Source organism: Chelonoidis abingdonii, chromosome 2, assembly GCF_003597395.2.
Source record: "Chelonoidis abingdonii isolate Lonesome George chromosome 2, CheloAbing_2.0, whole genome shotgun sequence".
Taxonomy (NCBI): domain Eukaryota; kingdom Metazoa; phylum Chordata; order Testudines; family Testudinidae; genus Chelonoidis; species Chelonoidis abingdonii.
In genome coordinates, this window is record NC_133770.1 from 239630768 (window position 1) to 239649140 (window position 18373).

Below are 18373 nucleotides of genomic sequence, written 5' to 3' on the forward strand. Positions count from 1 at the left end.
AATTATATATTGAAATCAAGAGAATACTTTGCACTTACAATCATTTTTTACCATTTTCAAATACTTCAGTGGACCATGTACTAGCATATCAAGTAAAAGCTTAATTCAAGTTTCAATGGATTAACTAAAATACATTAAACTGTAGCATAATTCTGAAACCTGGCATTGCTCTATACCTTCCTTCCAAGTGCTTTATTTACAAATTCTTAGACCTACCCAATGAAGCATCAATCTCCAATATACAAATGGGTGAAAATGAGGCACAGGGATGTAAGTGGCAGATCTTGGAATGCTTCAGATAGCAAGAGTAAGTGGGCAATATATCTGAACTTTAATCTTTATTTGCTTCAAGTCCCCAGAAGTCATGAATGATCACCTCATGATGGGTGGTGGGTATAAATCACAGAAGTCTACTGCAGCAAGATGTTGGCTTGGCCGATGGAAGTGTCAGGTAAATGTCCTATTAAATATTATTATTATTATTGTTATTTGATAGCTAGCTGCTTCAGCAGATTTCTGGGATATGTATATCAGGAATACTAAAAAACAGGGGAGTCACAAGAGAAGAGCTGACAAGATAAGATCTATGACTTGGGGATGATCTGAAAGAGAAAAGCAGCTACATTATATGAATAGCTTCCTTATTCTTGCTGGGTTGAGTATTCTGCATACTAAATTGAAGAATTTTATTTCATTTTTTCACTATTTGTTGATCACCATTAAGACTACTCCTGCCTTTCATTTTTAAGTACTCATGGGAAGAGGTAGAAATATTAAATTATGTAATTTAATATAGAAATATGAATATTCTATCATTAACTGCGGAAGTAGATTATATAGACGTGTGATTATTATTCCTTTCAATAAGCAAATATTTCCAGTGTCTATTGTCCAGTAAATGCAAACATGATTTCAATCTAAGTATATGACACTTACAAACAATTACAGCATACCAATAATAGTCACCAGGATTGGGTATTCATCAAACAGTGGACAACTCCTCTCCTCATTTTATATGAATGCATGTTTGATTTTATACTATCGTGTATAATACCCAGCACTGTTACCAGGGCCGGCTTCAGGCATCAGCCCAGCAAGCAGGTGGTTGGGGCGGCCAATGGAAAGGGGCGGCACATCTGGGTCTGTCAGCGGGTCCCTCAGTCCCTCTTGGAGGGAAGGACCTGCCGCTGAATTGTCACCGAAGACTGAAGGCTTTTTTCCCCCCCACCACTTGGGGCGGCAAAAACGCTGAAGCCGGCCCTGACAGTTGCACTCAAAACATTTTTAAGGAACAATCTAAGACAAGAGGGCCATTTGGATACAAAATAAAAGGGAGGTAAAGTGCTCTACTGGTTACGGAGGAATGGGAGTCAGAACTTCTGGATTTCATTTCCAGTTTTTGCTGATGCCTCGCTCACTGCACGAAACGGGCAAGTCACAATGACTGTCTCTCAGATTATGCATCTGAAAACACGAGTATAAAGACTTTCTACCTACCTCATAGGAAAACTGTGAATCAGCTTTATTTTAAAAAATTGAGTAAACTTAATTGCTGATGGATCATGAAAATCCACAAATCCCTGCAAACCATACCACAGGATCTAAGGCTACGTCCTCACTGAAAAAGGTACATGTTTGACATTCAGATAGCTAATTTGACATAAACACACGTTATTTTTTGCAATGAAGACAAAGCCTCAGACTCTGGGCTTTTTATAAAACATCACTGTGACACTTAAAAGGACAACAGCAGCTTTTTAGTTTATTCAAATGATTAAGGACTATCCAGTGCAATATTCAATTATTTACATATTGTACAACTTTCAGCTTTATTTCTAATAATTTCAAATGACTGAAAGTTCAAAAATATTGCCATAATCTATCATTTTATATAGTGCTTTTCACGTTCAAAGTACTTCACGCACATCAAGATGTGGCAAGTACATCTAATAACACTGAATGAGAGTATTGGCTAGAGGTCTAATACAACCAGAAATGAAACAATTCACATTTGTGTTTTGCCATGACTAGACCCCATGAAGAGAAATGGAGGAAGTTCACTACGGGATTAGTCCAATTTTATAGAAACCGGTTTTTTAAAACAGATTGTATAAAGTCGAGTGCACGTGGCCACACTAAGCACATTAATTCAGCAGTGTGCGTCCATCTACCGAGGCGAGTGTCGATTTCCAGAGCGTTACACTGTGGGTAGCTATCCCATAGCTATCCCATAGTTCCCGCAGTCTCCCCCGCCCAGTGGAATTCTGGGTTGAGATCACAATGCACGATGGAGCAAAAACAGTGTCGCGGGTGATTCTGGATAAATGTTGTCACTCAATCCTTCCTCCGTGAAAGCAACGGCAATCATTTCGCGCCCTTTTTCTCTGGATTGCCCTGGCAGACGCCATAGCATGGTAACCCTGGAGCCCGTTTAGCCTTTTTTCACTGTCACCGTATGCGTACTGGATGCTGCTGACAGACGCGGTACTGCAGTGCTACACAGCAGCATTCATTTGCCTTTGCAAGGTAGCAGAGATGGTTACCAGCCCTATTGCACTGTCTGCTGCTGTCATGGGCGCTGAGGTCGGCCGGGGGTGCATGGACAAAAATGGGAATGACTTCCCAGGTCATTCCCTTCTTTATGTTTTGTCTAAAAATAGAGTCAGTCCTGCCTAGAATATGGGGCAAGTCTACTAGAGAACCAGAGAGCACAGCCGCTCGAGCGCGCTTCACGCGGAGGTCAAGAGCCCCAGATATCCACAGGAAATGATGGCTGGAGCATTGGCCATTCGTAGGAAGCCTTGGCGGGTCCCTCCCTCTAGCAACCTCGCCACTTCGTTTGCGGATTCCTCTCCCCACACCCCTCTCCCTGGGGTGTCCAGCTCTAGTGGGCAGTTATTCCCCCATTCCATGTGTAAAGTTAATAAAGAATGCTAGAATAAGAACACTGACTTTTTAGTGAGGATAAAATGAGGGGAGGCAGCCTCCTGCTGCCTATGATTCCAGGCCCAGGCATCCCTCCATTACTCATTTATAGTAAGTAGATTGAGAGTCGCGGGGTGGGGAGCACAGCCTCCTGCTTGCTGATGATTCCAGTCCAGAATCTCCCGTTCAACGATGAAAGGGGTGGGAAGAGGATCTCAGCCTACCAGCTGCTTACTGATGGGACTGGTCTACCCTAGCCCCCCTATGCATGATCTGCCAGAACTGTGATCTTCCCAGGACACAAAGCTTAAGAAGGGATGACCGGGAGTCATTCCCATTTTTGCCCAGGCCTCCGTCCTGAGAACCACTCCAAATCATCCCAGAAATGAGGCCACCCAGGGAGCCACTCAAGGCAGACTACGTTGACGAGGCGGGCGTAGTCATATTGTAAAGTGTACCCTCTGCACGGGGAAGGGGGGGGAGAGGATGCTGCTGTTTAGCGTGCAGCACCTGTCTACCAACCAGCATCAGTAGAATATGGATTGCATGAAAAGAGGCTGGAGAACGAACTTCTATTTTCCCTTGTTCTAAAATCTGACAGTGGAGGTGGAGTGGGTAACTAGAATAATTCCCTGAACCTGGAACCCATGGTTTGTTTGTGAGCCCGTTCAGAGGAATGGCTGGACCGCAGCTTGCAGCCCACAAGAATGCCTAATAGAGGCTATTTCCCGTGCGGATGCGAACTCCTGGGGTTCCTCGGGATAGCTTGAGTCCTCAGTCCCCCCCCTCCCCCCTCCATGGAGCCGTCAGCTTTGCCGTCCACTTGATCTTGCACTTTCCATTACGCTTGTCACGCGACGCAGCACTGTGTTTGAGTACCTGCTGTGGCCTCTAGATCTTCATAGACCTGGAGATTTTTATCCCAATCCTTTGGCATTATACGTCTTTTTGGCACATGGAGGCTCTGATAGAACAGCTTTTGCTCCCCATTACAGCGATCAGCATCCCAGTATCTTCCTACGTTCCATGCTGGATCTTTTTGGAATTGGGACTGCATGCGCCAGCCTGTGCTGTTATCCAGCGCTCCAGCTGGGCCAACAGGGAAATGAAATAAAAGTTCACGGGGCTTTTCTTGTCTACCTGACCAGTGCATCCGAGTTCAGATCGCTTTCCAGAGCGGTCACTATGGTGTACTGTGGGATACCCCCGGAGGCCAATACCGTCGAATTGCCGCCACACTAACCCTGATCTGACATGACAATACCAATTTCAGCGCTACTCCCCTCGTCAGGGAGGAGTACAGAAATAGGTTTTAAGAGCCCTTTATATCAATACAAAGGGCTTCATTGTGTGGACAGGTGCAGGGTTAAATCGGTTTAATGCTGCTAAATTTGGTATAAACGAGTATAAACCAGGCCTTAGTGTTACTGTTCTGGACCTTGATCCTGCAATGGCATCCAGACAGATGGACCTTTTCACCCATGCAGAGACTTAGGCCGCCCATGTCCTATGAAAATTTACCCACGTGCTTCATTTAAAGAGCATGAGCTGTTCCATTGAAATCAATGGGACTCAAGCCCTTAGTCACATAATTATGCAAATCCAAAGAAACAACAGCATGTCAGTTTATACCATCAAGGCTTTGAGACTAGATGGGCTACAAACTTCATTTATTGTTAAATGAATGTTTCATAATAAGAATATAAACTATCTGACAGAAACCCTAAAAAAAAAAAAAAAAAAATCACTGAAGTGCAATGATTTCTGTGATTGATTTTATTGTGTTAGCCTAGCTAAAAAGATAAATGTACTCACTTAAATTAAATCAAAACAATGTCATTGTCCAAGGAGCCTGGACACCACTATATATGGGGGTTATCAGGAACGTGCACATGTACTGGAATATAGGTTACCTATTTCTGCACAACACAATGTATGAGCACTGCATAAACAGACTGAAAAAACACTTTCTTGACAACTGAATGTTGTTGTTTTTTAAAGTACATTATCTAGAAAAGCATTTCTAACCAAACCACATCAAAATTTGGATCTAAACTAAGCACATTTTACTTGTTCCAAACAACAATATATACTCAAGGCAGACCTGTGAAAGCTTTAAAAAAAAATTAAAACTCATTTTACAAAACATACCAGCTGTTTCTCTCCCACAGCAGATGGTGATACAGGGCCAGTCTCTCCACCTGTTGGTCGCCAAGTCAACAGCCTTGAAAACACAAAGAGCACACACTCAGCACTTTTGAAACACAAATCACATATTTAGATACTTACATACAAGACACGCATTCATATGCAATGGTCGCCCTGTGTCTAGTATTGTTAGAAATTAAATTGATAAAAGGCATGAAAAATGAATAAAAAATGGAGGCAAAAATACACTCTGTTAATAGATACTTCCAGAAATCTATAATTTAAATACTGTTTTTGAAATATAATTTGTTTCCGTTATATGCAAGAAATAAAAGCAAAAATGTTTACTTCGCACTTTTCCAACTATAACTACTTTAGTTCTTAGCTTTAAAAAGAAAAAAATCTCTGGTGTTATTTGTAAACTTTATAACTGATACAGAGCAGAAGCGACAGTAATACTTTGCACATCCTTAACTTTCACCTTAAGATGTCAAATCACTTTGCAAACACTGAAGAATACCCTTGTGAGTTATCTGTATTACAGCAGTGCCTGGATTTCCTAACTGAGATCAGGGCCCCATTGTGGCAGGTGCTGTACATGCACATTGTAAGGTCTTCAGAGAGCATTATTACCTAAATAGGCAAGACAGATAAAGGGTGGGAAAAGTGGATACTAACATTTCTTATTTAATAGAATTGGAACTAAAATCCAGAGAGATTAAATGATTGATTTGACAAGACTAGAACAGACAAGAAGTCTATGGAAGAGCTTGGAATTGAACCCAGATCTCAAAAGTCCCAGTCACAAACAAGTCTTCAGGCAACACAAAGCAGGCAGAAAGTTGTCACAAAGGGGTAGCAGGGAATCCTTCTGGAACAGAGATGGCTAAAGCCAATGTAGTTGGTTTTATGCTACCCAGTCACCATCATTACCTGTGAAAGGAGGTGGGAAAGAGTGGGCCCAGAGCATGCTGCACTCTAACAATTCTCACTGGCATAATGGACTTTGGGAGCTATTAAGTGCCTGCAGAAGTTAGACCAGGGGTCGGCAGCCTTTCAGAAGTGGTGTGCCAAGTCTTCATTCATTCACTCTAATTTAAGGTTTCGCATGCCAGTAATACATTTTAACATTCTTAGAAGGTCTCTTTCTGTAAGTCTATAATATATAATTAAACTACTGTTGTATGTAAAGTAAATAAGGTTTTTAAAATGTTTAAGAAGCTTCATTTAAAATTAAATAAAATGCAGAGCCCCCTGGACCAGTGGCCTGGACCCAGGCAGTGTGAATGCCACTGAAAATCAGCTCACGTGCCGCTTCTGGCACCCGTGCCATAGGTTGCCTACCCCTGAGTCAGACAGTTCCAATTTTTGCCAGGAGCTAGTTCCCAGCTCCTGGCCAGTACCAGGATAAGAGGAGGGGCAATTTTGCCTCTATCAATCTCAGCTATGCCAAACTCTGCTCTGGCATACCTGAGGGTATGGCTTCAGCTAAAATAACATTATAAATTGTACAGATTGTATTATTTCTTCTGATTTGTAACAAAGATGACTTCCATCCAGGGCACCAGAGACTGATGCCTGTGACATACTTCGAAGTGTGTGCACATGCCTGGTGGGGCTCACTGCAGGATTTTTCTACTCTCACCATGTTGCATAACTACAGGAGCAAGGGTAGGGCAATGATTTCTGCAAAAGCAATTGAGATATTGAAGAATTAATAACTCAATGACTTTGCAAGTATGCCAGGACACCAATTTTACCTGGCTACCCACATGATTCTTCACAAAAGTGATAAGTAATTATTTTAGTTATCTCAGCAAAGAAAGTTTTCAAAGAAAGACCAGTAGTATTATTTCAGGATTGTTTAATCACTTTTGAAAACAAAGAGTACATCAACACCTGGAGCCAGAAGTGGGATTCCCAGCTCGAGCAGACAGTCTCTCACTAGCGCTCACTGAGCTAGCATACAAAAAGAGTAATGTAGACACAGTAGCATTGGCACAGGCAAGCAGCAACATGGACTAGCCACCACACATGCATGTCCACAGAGTCTGGGTGGGTTTGTACTCAGATGGACTAGCCTGTGCCACTGCTTGCAACTGCCCATGTTAGAGTGGCCACACTACTATTTTTAGCAAAGCAGCTTGATGAGAGCTAGTGAGAGTATGTCTAGCCTAGCTGGGAATATCATGCCCAGCTCCAGAAACAGACATAGACAAAGAGAGCCTGTCAAGCACTGGCAGATTCCAGTACTATGTATGAAGACTCGCCTATTGAACAACTTTTGAAGCAATCACAATGTTTCTCACACTTAGAGGGATATAAAATACAACATAAAAACAGGTTTACTGAGTTGCCAATATTAAAAATAGTGTGAGGTAAAGTGCTGGCTGGTTCAAAGGTTATTAACAGAATACAGGGTCTTAGGGTACGTTTCGACTGAATTCAAGACATAACTGCAGCTTGGGTAGGCATACTCTCCCTAGCTCTAATCCAGCTAGCATGGCTAAAACTAGCAGTGAAATTACAGCAGCACAACTTGTAATAAGCCTCTGTCCCAAATCTGGACCTTAGCGTCCAAAATCTGGGTGCTTAGCATGAATCTCCAAGCTTAATTACCAGCTTGGATCTTCTCTTGCTGCCACCAGTCAGGATTCTGAGCACCTGATAAACTCTCTGGTCTCCCCAAACCTTTCCCTGGGGGACCCCCAAGACTCAGATGCCCTGAGCCTCTGACAAAGGGAAATAACCCACTTCCCTTCCTGCTCTTTACTTCCTCCCAGATTTTCCCGCCCTGGGGATATTAGGAGATTTCCCTGCTTCAATCCCTTGAAACACAAAACAGAGAGGACGATTTACCTTCCCCCCTCCTTCTTCTCCCCCCTCCCAGTCTTTCCCTGAGAGAGACAGTACTCCTGGCACAGAGATTCCTATCCCCTTGCCTTAACTAGGAAAAGAAAATCCAACAAGTTTTAAAAAGAAAGCTTTATATAAAAAAGAAAGAAAAAACACATGACATGATCACTGCATCAAGATGACATAACACAGGGCTATTGCTTAAAAGAAAATATGAATAATCAGCCTTATTCAAAAAGATATCCAATTTAAACATTCCAGCAACTCCACACATGTAAATACAAAATACAATATAAACCTATTGCTTTTCCTTTTGTACTCACAACTTGGGAACAGAAGGGTAGAAAGAAGCTTGGAGATAGAAAAAAAAAAAGCTCTTCCCTCATAGCCGAGAGAAACAAACAGACAGAACAAAGACAAAACACACCCAGAAGTTCCCTCCCTCACTTTGAAAAATCCGGTTTCCTGATTGGTCCTCTGGTCAGGTGTTTGGTTCCCTTTGTTAACCCTTTACAGGTAAAAGAAACATTAACCCTTAGCTATCTGTTTATGACACAACTTCAGTGCCAACTGGCAACATGACTATGTACTCAAAGGGCCTGGATGGGCTTCTTCACTGCTAGTTTTAGTTGAGCTAGCAAGATTAAAGGTACCTGTCTGAGTTGCAATCACACCTTCACTTGCATTTTAGTCATACCCTTATTTTTAAGGCATTAGGTCAAATGCAGCCAGTTCGTATGCTGGAAGGCACCTAGGAGTTAATACTGAAGTCATTCCACCTGGAATAAATGCTAATTTATTAACTAACCACGCTATTAGTAATAAAGCCCTTGCCCTTGATGCAACCATATATTCCTCTGTGCTCTTTGCTTCTGCCTGCACTTCAACGAACAGTGTCGGAACAAGGAGAAAGGAAGAAAGAGTATGTGAAGTTACTCAGAGCAAGGAGGGGTTGTTTTCCTCATTCCCAAGCACTGGAGCAGCATTCAGAACAAGCTGTGTTGTCAGGGCTGCACTGTGGAATAGAAAGAGGAGAGAGCTGAGGCTCTTTATACAGCTGTGAGGGCAGGAAAAGCCCCAGCCCAAAGAGGAGAGAGACAAAAACATAGGACAATAATATGAACTCCGTGAAGAGGAGACTCTGCAGAGAAACTGCACTGCAGGTCACAAGAGCTATAGCACAAAGGCCCAGCTCCCATTGGAAGAGGATGGAAGCCACAGGCACGGAGGGAGGAAAATAAAGTAGTTTAAGGGAACAGAAACAGCAGAAAAACAGGATGAAAACAAGGAGTATGCAAAGAGAAGTTCATTTTTGAGGGAAATGGAGTCAGTATTTCCACTAACCCTTCTAGAAAGTCATAAATTTTGCTGAGAAGCCACGGCTAAAATGAACAGGTCATTTTGGTCAGTTTCATGTTGCATCAGGGTTGTCAGTAACATTGATGGGTACCAAGTAAATGTCCTCATATGCCCTGGAAGATGAGGCAGATGACATACTGATCAGAAGACTGTATGTAAAAACACTGATAAAACAGATGGATGTTTCACTGGGAAGACTGCACATCTCCCACAGAATATAAATGAGACCAGAGGGATGCTTGTGATAATACAAAAATTTCGACCTATAAAGCTCAAGAAGAAACAAAATGAAAACCTGAGGAAACTCTGACAGAAGACACACAGGAAAAAGAGAACAAACATATGGAAAATGTGATAGAAAAATCACAACATTCGTCGAAAATGTGTCCAGCCTGAGAAGCAAAATACCATAAATGTCAGCAAAAGGGAAACTGTGAGGCATTATGCAGGTCTTAAAAGCAGATGCTTAGTAGACAATGCAAAAGAACCCCCATAAGATGTCCACAACAGAAATTGTTATGGAGCTGCCAATGTCTGATTGTATGAATGCACAGAACGGTGAAGGGGCTTGGTACTTTGGTGAAAATGAAGACTTAACACGTTCTGCTAGCACAAGTTCATATTAAAAATGTACACGGTAGCTGACACAATGGGTTAGTGTGTTTGGCTTTTCACATCTGGCGACATGGGTACAAATGTTACTCTCGGTCACACCAACAAAAAACATGGTGGTAGTTTCGTTCCAGCCTTCAGCAAGCAGTTATCCACATCATTTCACCACCAGACACAATCTAATGCTTTGATAGGGTGTTTTTAAGTAAACAGATTAAAATGGGGCAAGTGTGAAGATGATGAATCAACTATATGGCTTCCCTGACAAATTAAGAAGCTTACTCTAATACACCTCACTTGGCATATTTTATAGCAAAACTCCTGTTAGATTATTTCATGTGTACTTAAAAAATTGAAATGCCCACTGACCGATAAATAAGACTAAGAGAAGAAGTGACTAAAACCAGGAGACACAATTCTTCCTCAGTGAAGCTGTAATTTTAAAAATTTGATTAGACCTCAATAATTCCTGTTAAAAAACCTCCCATGTTATATTTCAAAGATTTTTTAAAAAACATAGTTGTTTAACATTTACAATATATAGAAAAAGTACACTGAATTCCCTTGTTATTCTGAATCAATTTCCTGTTCTAAAAGACCATTTATTTTTAGTCTTCTGTTGACAAATAAGCAAAAAAAAATTAAAAACACTAAACATAATATCCCAACTTTTTGGTCACCCAGAGAAAATGAAATTGATTTCAAACCATGGAACCCTTATCCAAATTATCTTCTAAAAAGAATAGCGAATACAAATTTTACAGTAAAAAGATGAATTTTCTTACGCATGGGGGATTGTGGTTTTGAAGATATCCAGCATGCAGTTGCATGTTTTATCCCAGATTTCTAGGGTAAACTTTTCACCATTTAGAATGACGACATTCTCCAAACAGTTGGTACCAGATCGTGCTAGCTGTTCATTGTCTGGAACAGAAAATAGTGCATTTGTTTGTTTGCACTCAACAGGATAAAATGTTAGCATTCTCTAATACAACTTGGTACAGTCTTACCTTGTTGCACACACCAGTACAGCTGTGCAAATATATCATCCAAAAGGACATCACTAAGTACTTCTAAATACTGGGTGAATACATCACATATTGCATAAAGTGCATGATTGCAAGTAGTTGTCATCCATTCAGCTTTCTAGGAGAAAAAATAGCACGGTGTGTACTATTGTAAAGTTTCAAACGTATCTCATTAAGAATGCATGTAAGTCTTATTTTAACTTGTAGGCTATTTCTGTTCATCAGTGGGGGAGCTACTGGGTACTTGTTCCATCTCCACCTCTTTCCTAATGTCTATTTTTAATCTCTACTGCTATCCCTAAAGTAAATTGCAACCACTATCCACAACGACATGTAATGCTGCATGGATATGGAGGATAGGGTGGTCTAAAATCAGTCTCTCCATTTTTACCCTGCTTACTGTGAGGTTAAGAGCATCAGCTTCACTAACCCATTGATAGCATTAAAAAGCATAAACAAAGAAAGCATGAAAACCTGATCCCAAGGAGAAATTAAGTAATGTAAATGTGAAGGGTACCTGATATAACAACAACTGTAGCATACAGTAACTCCCTTTCTTTTTGCTACTATTTGAGAGCAATGTAAAGACTATGTAAATCACTGATGAATGCTCATATCAATTTAGTCTCACTCACTATTAGCTAACTTTTCTATATTTTAATATTTGACAAAGAAAAAGAAAATCTGGCCTTCCACAAATCAACTCTACATATTTTCCAAAAGTAGTCGATATCTTGACCATATTTATAACCTATTATATCTGCCACTTTAGGATAAAAAAAAATATATGGCACAGCTGAAATGCATGAAATAAGCAATTGCTAAATTACCAGAATTTAGATGATCTTTCTCTAATGCTTTTAAAAGCAAGTGGCACGGCCCACCACCTCAGAGGTGTGGGGGAGAGATATTGTCTGGATCTCCAGGGAGAAGAGGGCTCTGTGGTTTCTTTCAGGATCTTTCCATTTTATCCTGCTCACGGGAGCTCAGCTTTCTCATGGATTTGAAAGGTGGGTTTCCTGCTGGGGGCAGCATCCTAGCTGACTGGCTGCTTTGAGGGTTGCGCTGGAAGCCCATTGGTTCCCATGTACCAAAGGAGAGGGCAACCCACACTCCCAACCCAGAACAACAGCTCCCACACCTGGGGTTTGGGGAGGACATGTTGTTTTGAAACTGCTGTGGAAGTTGAACGAGTTGCCTTTTTAAAATTGGGGAAGAAATTTTATTCTCACTGCCAGAGGCCAGCATAGGAAGAGTTTTTTGCCTTTCTTACAGCAGCTCAAGGACCTAGTGGGTAGGTTAGAAGTTGCAACTTGGCAGGTGTCCAGTGGAGGTACTCATTCGATAGGGAGTCTGGTTCCATGATAACAGGAATTGGAAGCTAGAGGAAGGTTTCCCCTAATGAAACTAGGAATGGGATAGGAACTCCTGAAGTCTGGTACGGAGAGGTCTCAACCTCTTTTACCCCAGCACCTTATAAACTTCATATGCATGCTGTGCAGTGAGATCCCAGAAATGGGTTGGAAACATATGACAAATACCCTCTACCAGGTGAGCAGATTATGAAAGGAAGGATGACTTGCACTGAATGGGTTACAGACGGATAGTTCCCAGATGACATCAGTTAATAAATTTGCTGCCTAGTTCAGCCATATCCCTTGTGTCTGATCTTTCTTCCTGCAATTACCAATTCCTAAACCATTCTTCCAACATGCAAAATAAGGAACTATTATAACCAAGTACATGGAATTATCATCCTTCACTATACAGATGGGGTTTACAATACAAATAAGAAGAAAGATCCTGAGTACGTTCAACAGAACAGTAATACAATTAAGATAGTTCTAGCAACAAGTGAAAAATTCTGATTCACAAGACATATGGGTGTGGCTTTATGCATGAGGAACATTTATTCCCCCTAGCTGTGAATCTTATGAAAATCTCTCCCCCTCAACCTCTCTCCCCCTCCCCGTTTTTTTGGTTTTGTTTTTTTACCTCTGTCTGCTGTTCTGGCAGTTTCATGTTGTCAAATATCCTGAAGACAATCCTAAACAAATCCTGCCACCAGTGTTTTTCATAAGTATGGCCATATGTTTTCATTATTTCAAACATTACTGTTAAGCCCCTGCAATTAAAAAAAACACACTAGTATGAGGAACCATAAAAAGAAACACTATATGCCACAGATGTGGCACTGCTACACTAATGATAATATTCAAAACCTGTTTCTATACATTGTTTTTATTTAAAAAAAATGAGTGATAAAGCCAATGGGTTAAAAAAATATATTTTTAGAAATTGAAGTGGCACCTGGAAAACAAAGCAAGCATTCATGAGCACTTCAAACTGAATAGGATTTTTAAGTTTAATTTCAAGGGATAGAATACTGAGGGTACAAATTTCACCTGAATAAACTCCTTATAATTTTGTGTAACTTGTCAGAATTTACAGTAAAATATTATGAATGGAGGTACCCACAAGGTAAATCAGTGTATATTTTCTTTTAAAAAAAGTGAGCTTTTCCAAATGCTGCCTGAAGCTAGGAAATATTCAAGGTGACTTGTAAAAGGGAAACAATTGGGTTGTGCCCTTTTTGATTCTCCGTTAGAACAGACAAGAGTTTTTAAGTATCAGAGGGGTAGCCGTGTTAGTCTGGATCTGTAAAAGCAGCAGAGAATCCTGTGGCACTTTATAGACTAACAGACGTTTTGGAGCGTGAGCTTTCGTGGGTATTTCCACTACCTGCGTCTGACGAAGTGGGTATTCACCCACGAAAGCTCACGCTCCAAAACGTCTGTTAGTCTATAAGGTGCCACAGGATTCTCCGCTTTTTTAAGCATTTTTAAAAGATTCTACTTATTTTTTTAATTGAGAAATTCAGGTCTCATCTTTTTTCCCCCCAGGAAGACTAAGGATGTCTAGAGAACTGGGAATATTGTGACATGAGACACCATGCATATGAAATCTAATTGAGAGAGGAAGTTATTTTTATTAAGATTTTTTAAAACTTTTCTAGTAACACATTTAATGTAAAAATATTCCAGAAACAGTTAAGCAGAAAGTATCTAGTAAAGATTCATCACCTCTCACCCTTTTAGTTAAGGGCTGGGAATATTTCCAGTCAACGTCTTTGACCTCCAACAAGTCATACAGCACAAATATGGAAAAGAAGCCTTCACATTTCTGATACTTTAAAATGTAAAAACAAGTGTACTTCATTTTAAATACCAGGTGTTTATATGTTAGAAGGAAGCAATACATTGCATACAGTTCCATCTTCCTGTGCAGGTCATCTTTTAGCTGCAAGCAGCAGCAACTCATTTACAAACCCTCTTCCTTTCATCTATTTTATATTCTGAACATTAAAAATTAAACATTAAAATTAAATGCATCCCAATAATGAGCCCTTCAAGTAAACATACATGCATGTCTTTCAACATTTCTTGATTTTTAGGGCTGTGCCTAAATTTGGCTTTACAGTTTTCCTTCCCAGTCTTTATCACAGAGATATAGAATTATAAATTGCCAAATATATTTGTATAAGTTGTTTGTTACAGTCACTGAAATTCTAATGTACTTTCTGATACATTTGAATCTGAGTTGTTTCTTGTTAGTGACAATGAAGAATTAACCTCAAAAATCTAAAATATAGTTTACTTCTCTATCTCATTATTTGACACACTGTAAACACACTTCCTTTATGAAAAAGGAAATCCAAACATTTCATATACATTGTTAAAATTTTCAATTAAAAAAACACACATTACAGAATAGTAATAGTAATAGAATAGTGTGGGAAAGTACTGTATAACTTCTCCCTTTCAATCTCTTTCTGCAATCAATTACCAATTTGCAGACTCGATTACAATATCTGCTCTGGCTTGAATATAATTTGCAAATACTCAAAGAAAATATGCAAATTAAAGTATTCAACAGAAACCAGAAAGGATTCCTATAGGATTTTGTCATAATTTTCTATAAATATTAAATCTGGTTATTACACTATTTGTTCACATTTGTTTAACAACAACAAAATAATGTGTAAAACTGCCAGGGGAAAAAACATATTTGGAAGGCATATTAACCTAACTAATTTCCTATTTTAACGAGAGTTTAGGGCATACTGGTTGTTTACACAGTTGGCCTACTGTGTCAAAATTAAAACTGAATGATTCTGACTAATTTACAACCTCCGTCATAAGGAGGGAAAGTTACTGTTTTACTTTTATTGAACAGGCACTAAACACAGCACTGGGTTTGACTATCACAGACTTTAAGAGAGAAACAGACATACAAGAGAAGCCCATATCATAATGTCAAGTATTTCACCTGTTGTATGATAATTCTAAAAGCATGTATCCATGTTCAATGGATCTTCATCAACTTAAGTAACAAAGCTAACTTAAGTCAAAAGTTTCTTCAGAGAAAAAAAAAAGGTTTTTTTTAAATTAATGTTTCAGCACCTTTAAAATGTATTTATAGCACTTGCCTATCCTCCCAAAGTGACAGCAATTAAATCCAATATGTAAGTTACCAATTTTAGTCAGATCAGTTATGTTTGCCAACAGACAATTACCTCCACTTGTTTTAAAAAAATTTTAAAGGCTCATAAATAAGAAAAAAAACCACTTGAAAATTTAAATTACAAATACTGATTGTTACCTGGTTCTTACATCTAATTTGCATCTATTGATGATACAGGATAACTCAAAGAGAATTGGGAACCATCCTCTCACCCACACCCTGTCTTCAGGAGCTACATTCATATCATCACTTGTGTATTCCTTGAAAGCCTTGAGAAGCAAATACATGATTAATGTAGCAGAAGCACAGTATCATTTACAAGTTATAAACTTACTATTTTGGTGGAAGGTAGCAGTACTAAGATAATATTAGAATAAATGTATTATATAAAGCACAATTTAAGTACCGTTATGGATATTATATTAGAAAAATTATATTCAGTATTTTACAATTTGGTATTAAGGTTTATAAATGATACCACAAAATATGGCAATAAAATCTACCTTAGGAGCTATACCGTGGTCAAGGTAAACTAAACGCTTTTTAAATTATTCTTATAAAAGGTATGAAAAACAGATTTTGCAAGAAACATCTGGACGATCTACTCAGCCACCATTTTTAACTTTTAATTTAACCTCTCAGTCTCCTATTCTGTCCTATAGAGACATCTTTGAGGATAATAGTAATTTTTTTAATTGACACCTGTACCTATGCCACTATAGCAGGGGTTGGCAACCTTTAGCATGCAGCCCATCAGGGTAATCCGCTGGCAGGCAGCCAGACATTTTGTTTATGTTGACTGTCCACAGGCATGGCCCCCTGCAGCTCCCAGTAGCTGCAGTTCGCTGTTTCTGCCCAATGGAAGCTGCAGGAAGTGGTGGCGAGCACATCCCTGTGGCCCACTGTTTCCCACAGCTTACTCTGATGGGCCATGTGCTGAAGGTTGCCGACCCCTGCACTATAGGTATGTTAGCAAAAGGTGCTCCCTGCAAAGGAACAGATACTGAGAAGTTCCAAGCCCCAACAGCTCTCACTGAAGGTCCCAAGAAAATTAACCAACACAAAGTGCAACTTGTTCAAAGCCTACATCAAGAAGTTTATAAACAAACGTGCAGCCCTTGCCCTCTCCTGAACTTTAAAGTCCCTTGCAGAATTTAAAGCCAAATTTTTAAAGCTGGTACAACTGCACATTTTTATGTAATGAAAGTATTATTAAACACTTATGATTTAAAAAGTATGGTTTATACCTGAGGTCTGTCTGATACATATTTTGCACAATGGCGAATGAGGCGGATTGCTTCCATGCTTGTGTCCGGAAAAGCTGCATTGCATGCAAATTCAGACAAACATTTTACTGCATCCTGGAAAGAATCTATGGTGGCTGGGAAGTGTTTTTCAAATACAATTGCTGGAAAAAATACATATATATAGTAAAATTAACACATGCATTCTTCAAACATTTTCAAACAAAATGTCAATTGTCCCATAAAATAATTTTTAAAAGAACAAGATGTGAATCTAGCATACGAAAAAGGGAAGACAAAGCGATAGAAATGGCTGAACAGATTTGTGTCACTGCTTGATTCTGTTAAATGTGTAATTATTACAAAAACCAAAAATATTTTGTTAATTCATACAGAGGGCACTGTATTTTTATAATACACCTCTACCCCAATAAAACGCTGTCCTTGGGAGACAAAAAAATCTCACCGCGTTACAAGTGAGACTGTGTTATAACAAATTTGCTTCCCCCACGGTGCTCTGCTTCCCACTGTGAGTGCGGAGAGGTTGGGGAAAGGATGCCTCCCCCCAGCACTCACCTGCAGTGGGAAGCGGAGCGATGGAGCCCCAGCCTGCTCCGCTTTCCTTGCCCCAGCCCCAGCCATGTCACTGGGGGGGGAGGCGGCTGGGGAAAGGTCCTGCACTCACCTGCAGAGGGAAGTGGAGCACCACGGCTATGAGCTGGAGGAGTGGAGCTGGCTGGGGCTGGGCTGCTCCACTTCCCGCCGCCGGTGAGTGCAGGGAGGTTGGGGAAAGGACGCCCTCCACACTCACCGGTGGTGGGAAGCAGAGCGATGCGGCCCCAGCCTGCTCCACTCTGCCAGCTCCCAGCCGTGGCGCTCCGCTTCCCACCGCTGGTGAGTGCAGGGAGGTTGGGGAAAGGACAGCCCCCATACTCACTTGGTAGGAAGTGGAGCGCTGCGGCTAGGAGCTGGTGAAGTGGAGCAGGCTGGGGCCAGGCTGCTCTGCTTCCGCCGCTGCTGATGAGTGCGGGGGGAATCCTTCCCCCAAGTGACACGGCTGGGGCCGGGGCGAGGGAAGCAGAACAGGCTGCTCCCGGCCCCCCACTAATTCCCCAGGCCACTTTGGGACTGCGGGGCCCCCAAAAGTGCCCTCCCAAAGCTCCTGCCCCCCCAGACGTTGGGGGGGCGGAAGCCCCTGAGCGCCCCCGAGACCCTTTGCCTCTTATCAAATCCCTCAGCCCTCGCCTGGCCCAACACCCTTAACACGCTGCTCAGAACAGCATGTCAGAGCTTTACCATGTTGTTTGTGAACCTATGTTCTATTGAGTCACGTTATATCGGGGTAGAGGTGTATATTTTACTGATGTAGTCCTCTAAAGCAATGAAAGCCCACAATTAAATGAGTTAAGGCTTGATATTTAGAACTATCTATATTTAAACACATTTTTACTAAGAGCTGAACAGCATCCCCCAGGACAGACTACAGTATCAGTAATCAGTTGTAGGCCTTTTCCCCTCACCCCGTATTTGTGGTTCTGTTGTATTGGCTTTACATATTCACACTTGAGTAGTGAATTACAGAGCTTTGAGAAGACTGCCTGTTGCAGTTGCACAAGCAATCCCTTTTGACATTGAAAGCTTGGAGCCAAGATCATAAAAGATCATACAATCCCAACT

General features: G+C 40.7%; 1 protein-coding gene across 6 annotated transcripts in view; it reads right to left on the minus strand.

Annotated features, from left to right (window-relative positions):
• Positions 1 to 18373, minus strand: part of ARFGEF1 (ARF guanine nucleotide exchange factor 1) — a 195764-nt gene that overhangs the window by 11696 nt on the left and 165695 nt on the right. For 5 of the 6 annotated variants that reach the window (XM_032805003.2, XM_032805004.2, XM_032805005.2 and 2 more), the window contains 6 exons: positions 16700 to 16860; positions 15591 to 15721; positions 12924 to 13053; positions 10911 to 11046; positions 10686 to 10824; positions 5077 to 5149 (listed from right to left, as the gene is read on the minus strand). In XM_032805003.2, the coding sequence (XP_032660894.1) occupies positions 5077 to 5149; positions 10686 to 10824; positions 10911 to 11046; positions 12924 to 13053; positions 15591 to 15721; positions 16700 to 16860 (770 nt within the window). The remainder of the gene's footprint in view (positions 1 to 5076; positions 5150 to 10685; positions 10825 to 10910; positions 11047 to 12923; positions 13054 to 15590; positions 15722 to 16699; positions 16861 to 18373) is intronic. The other variant, XR_012655356.1, reaches the window with a different exon arrangement.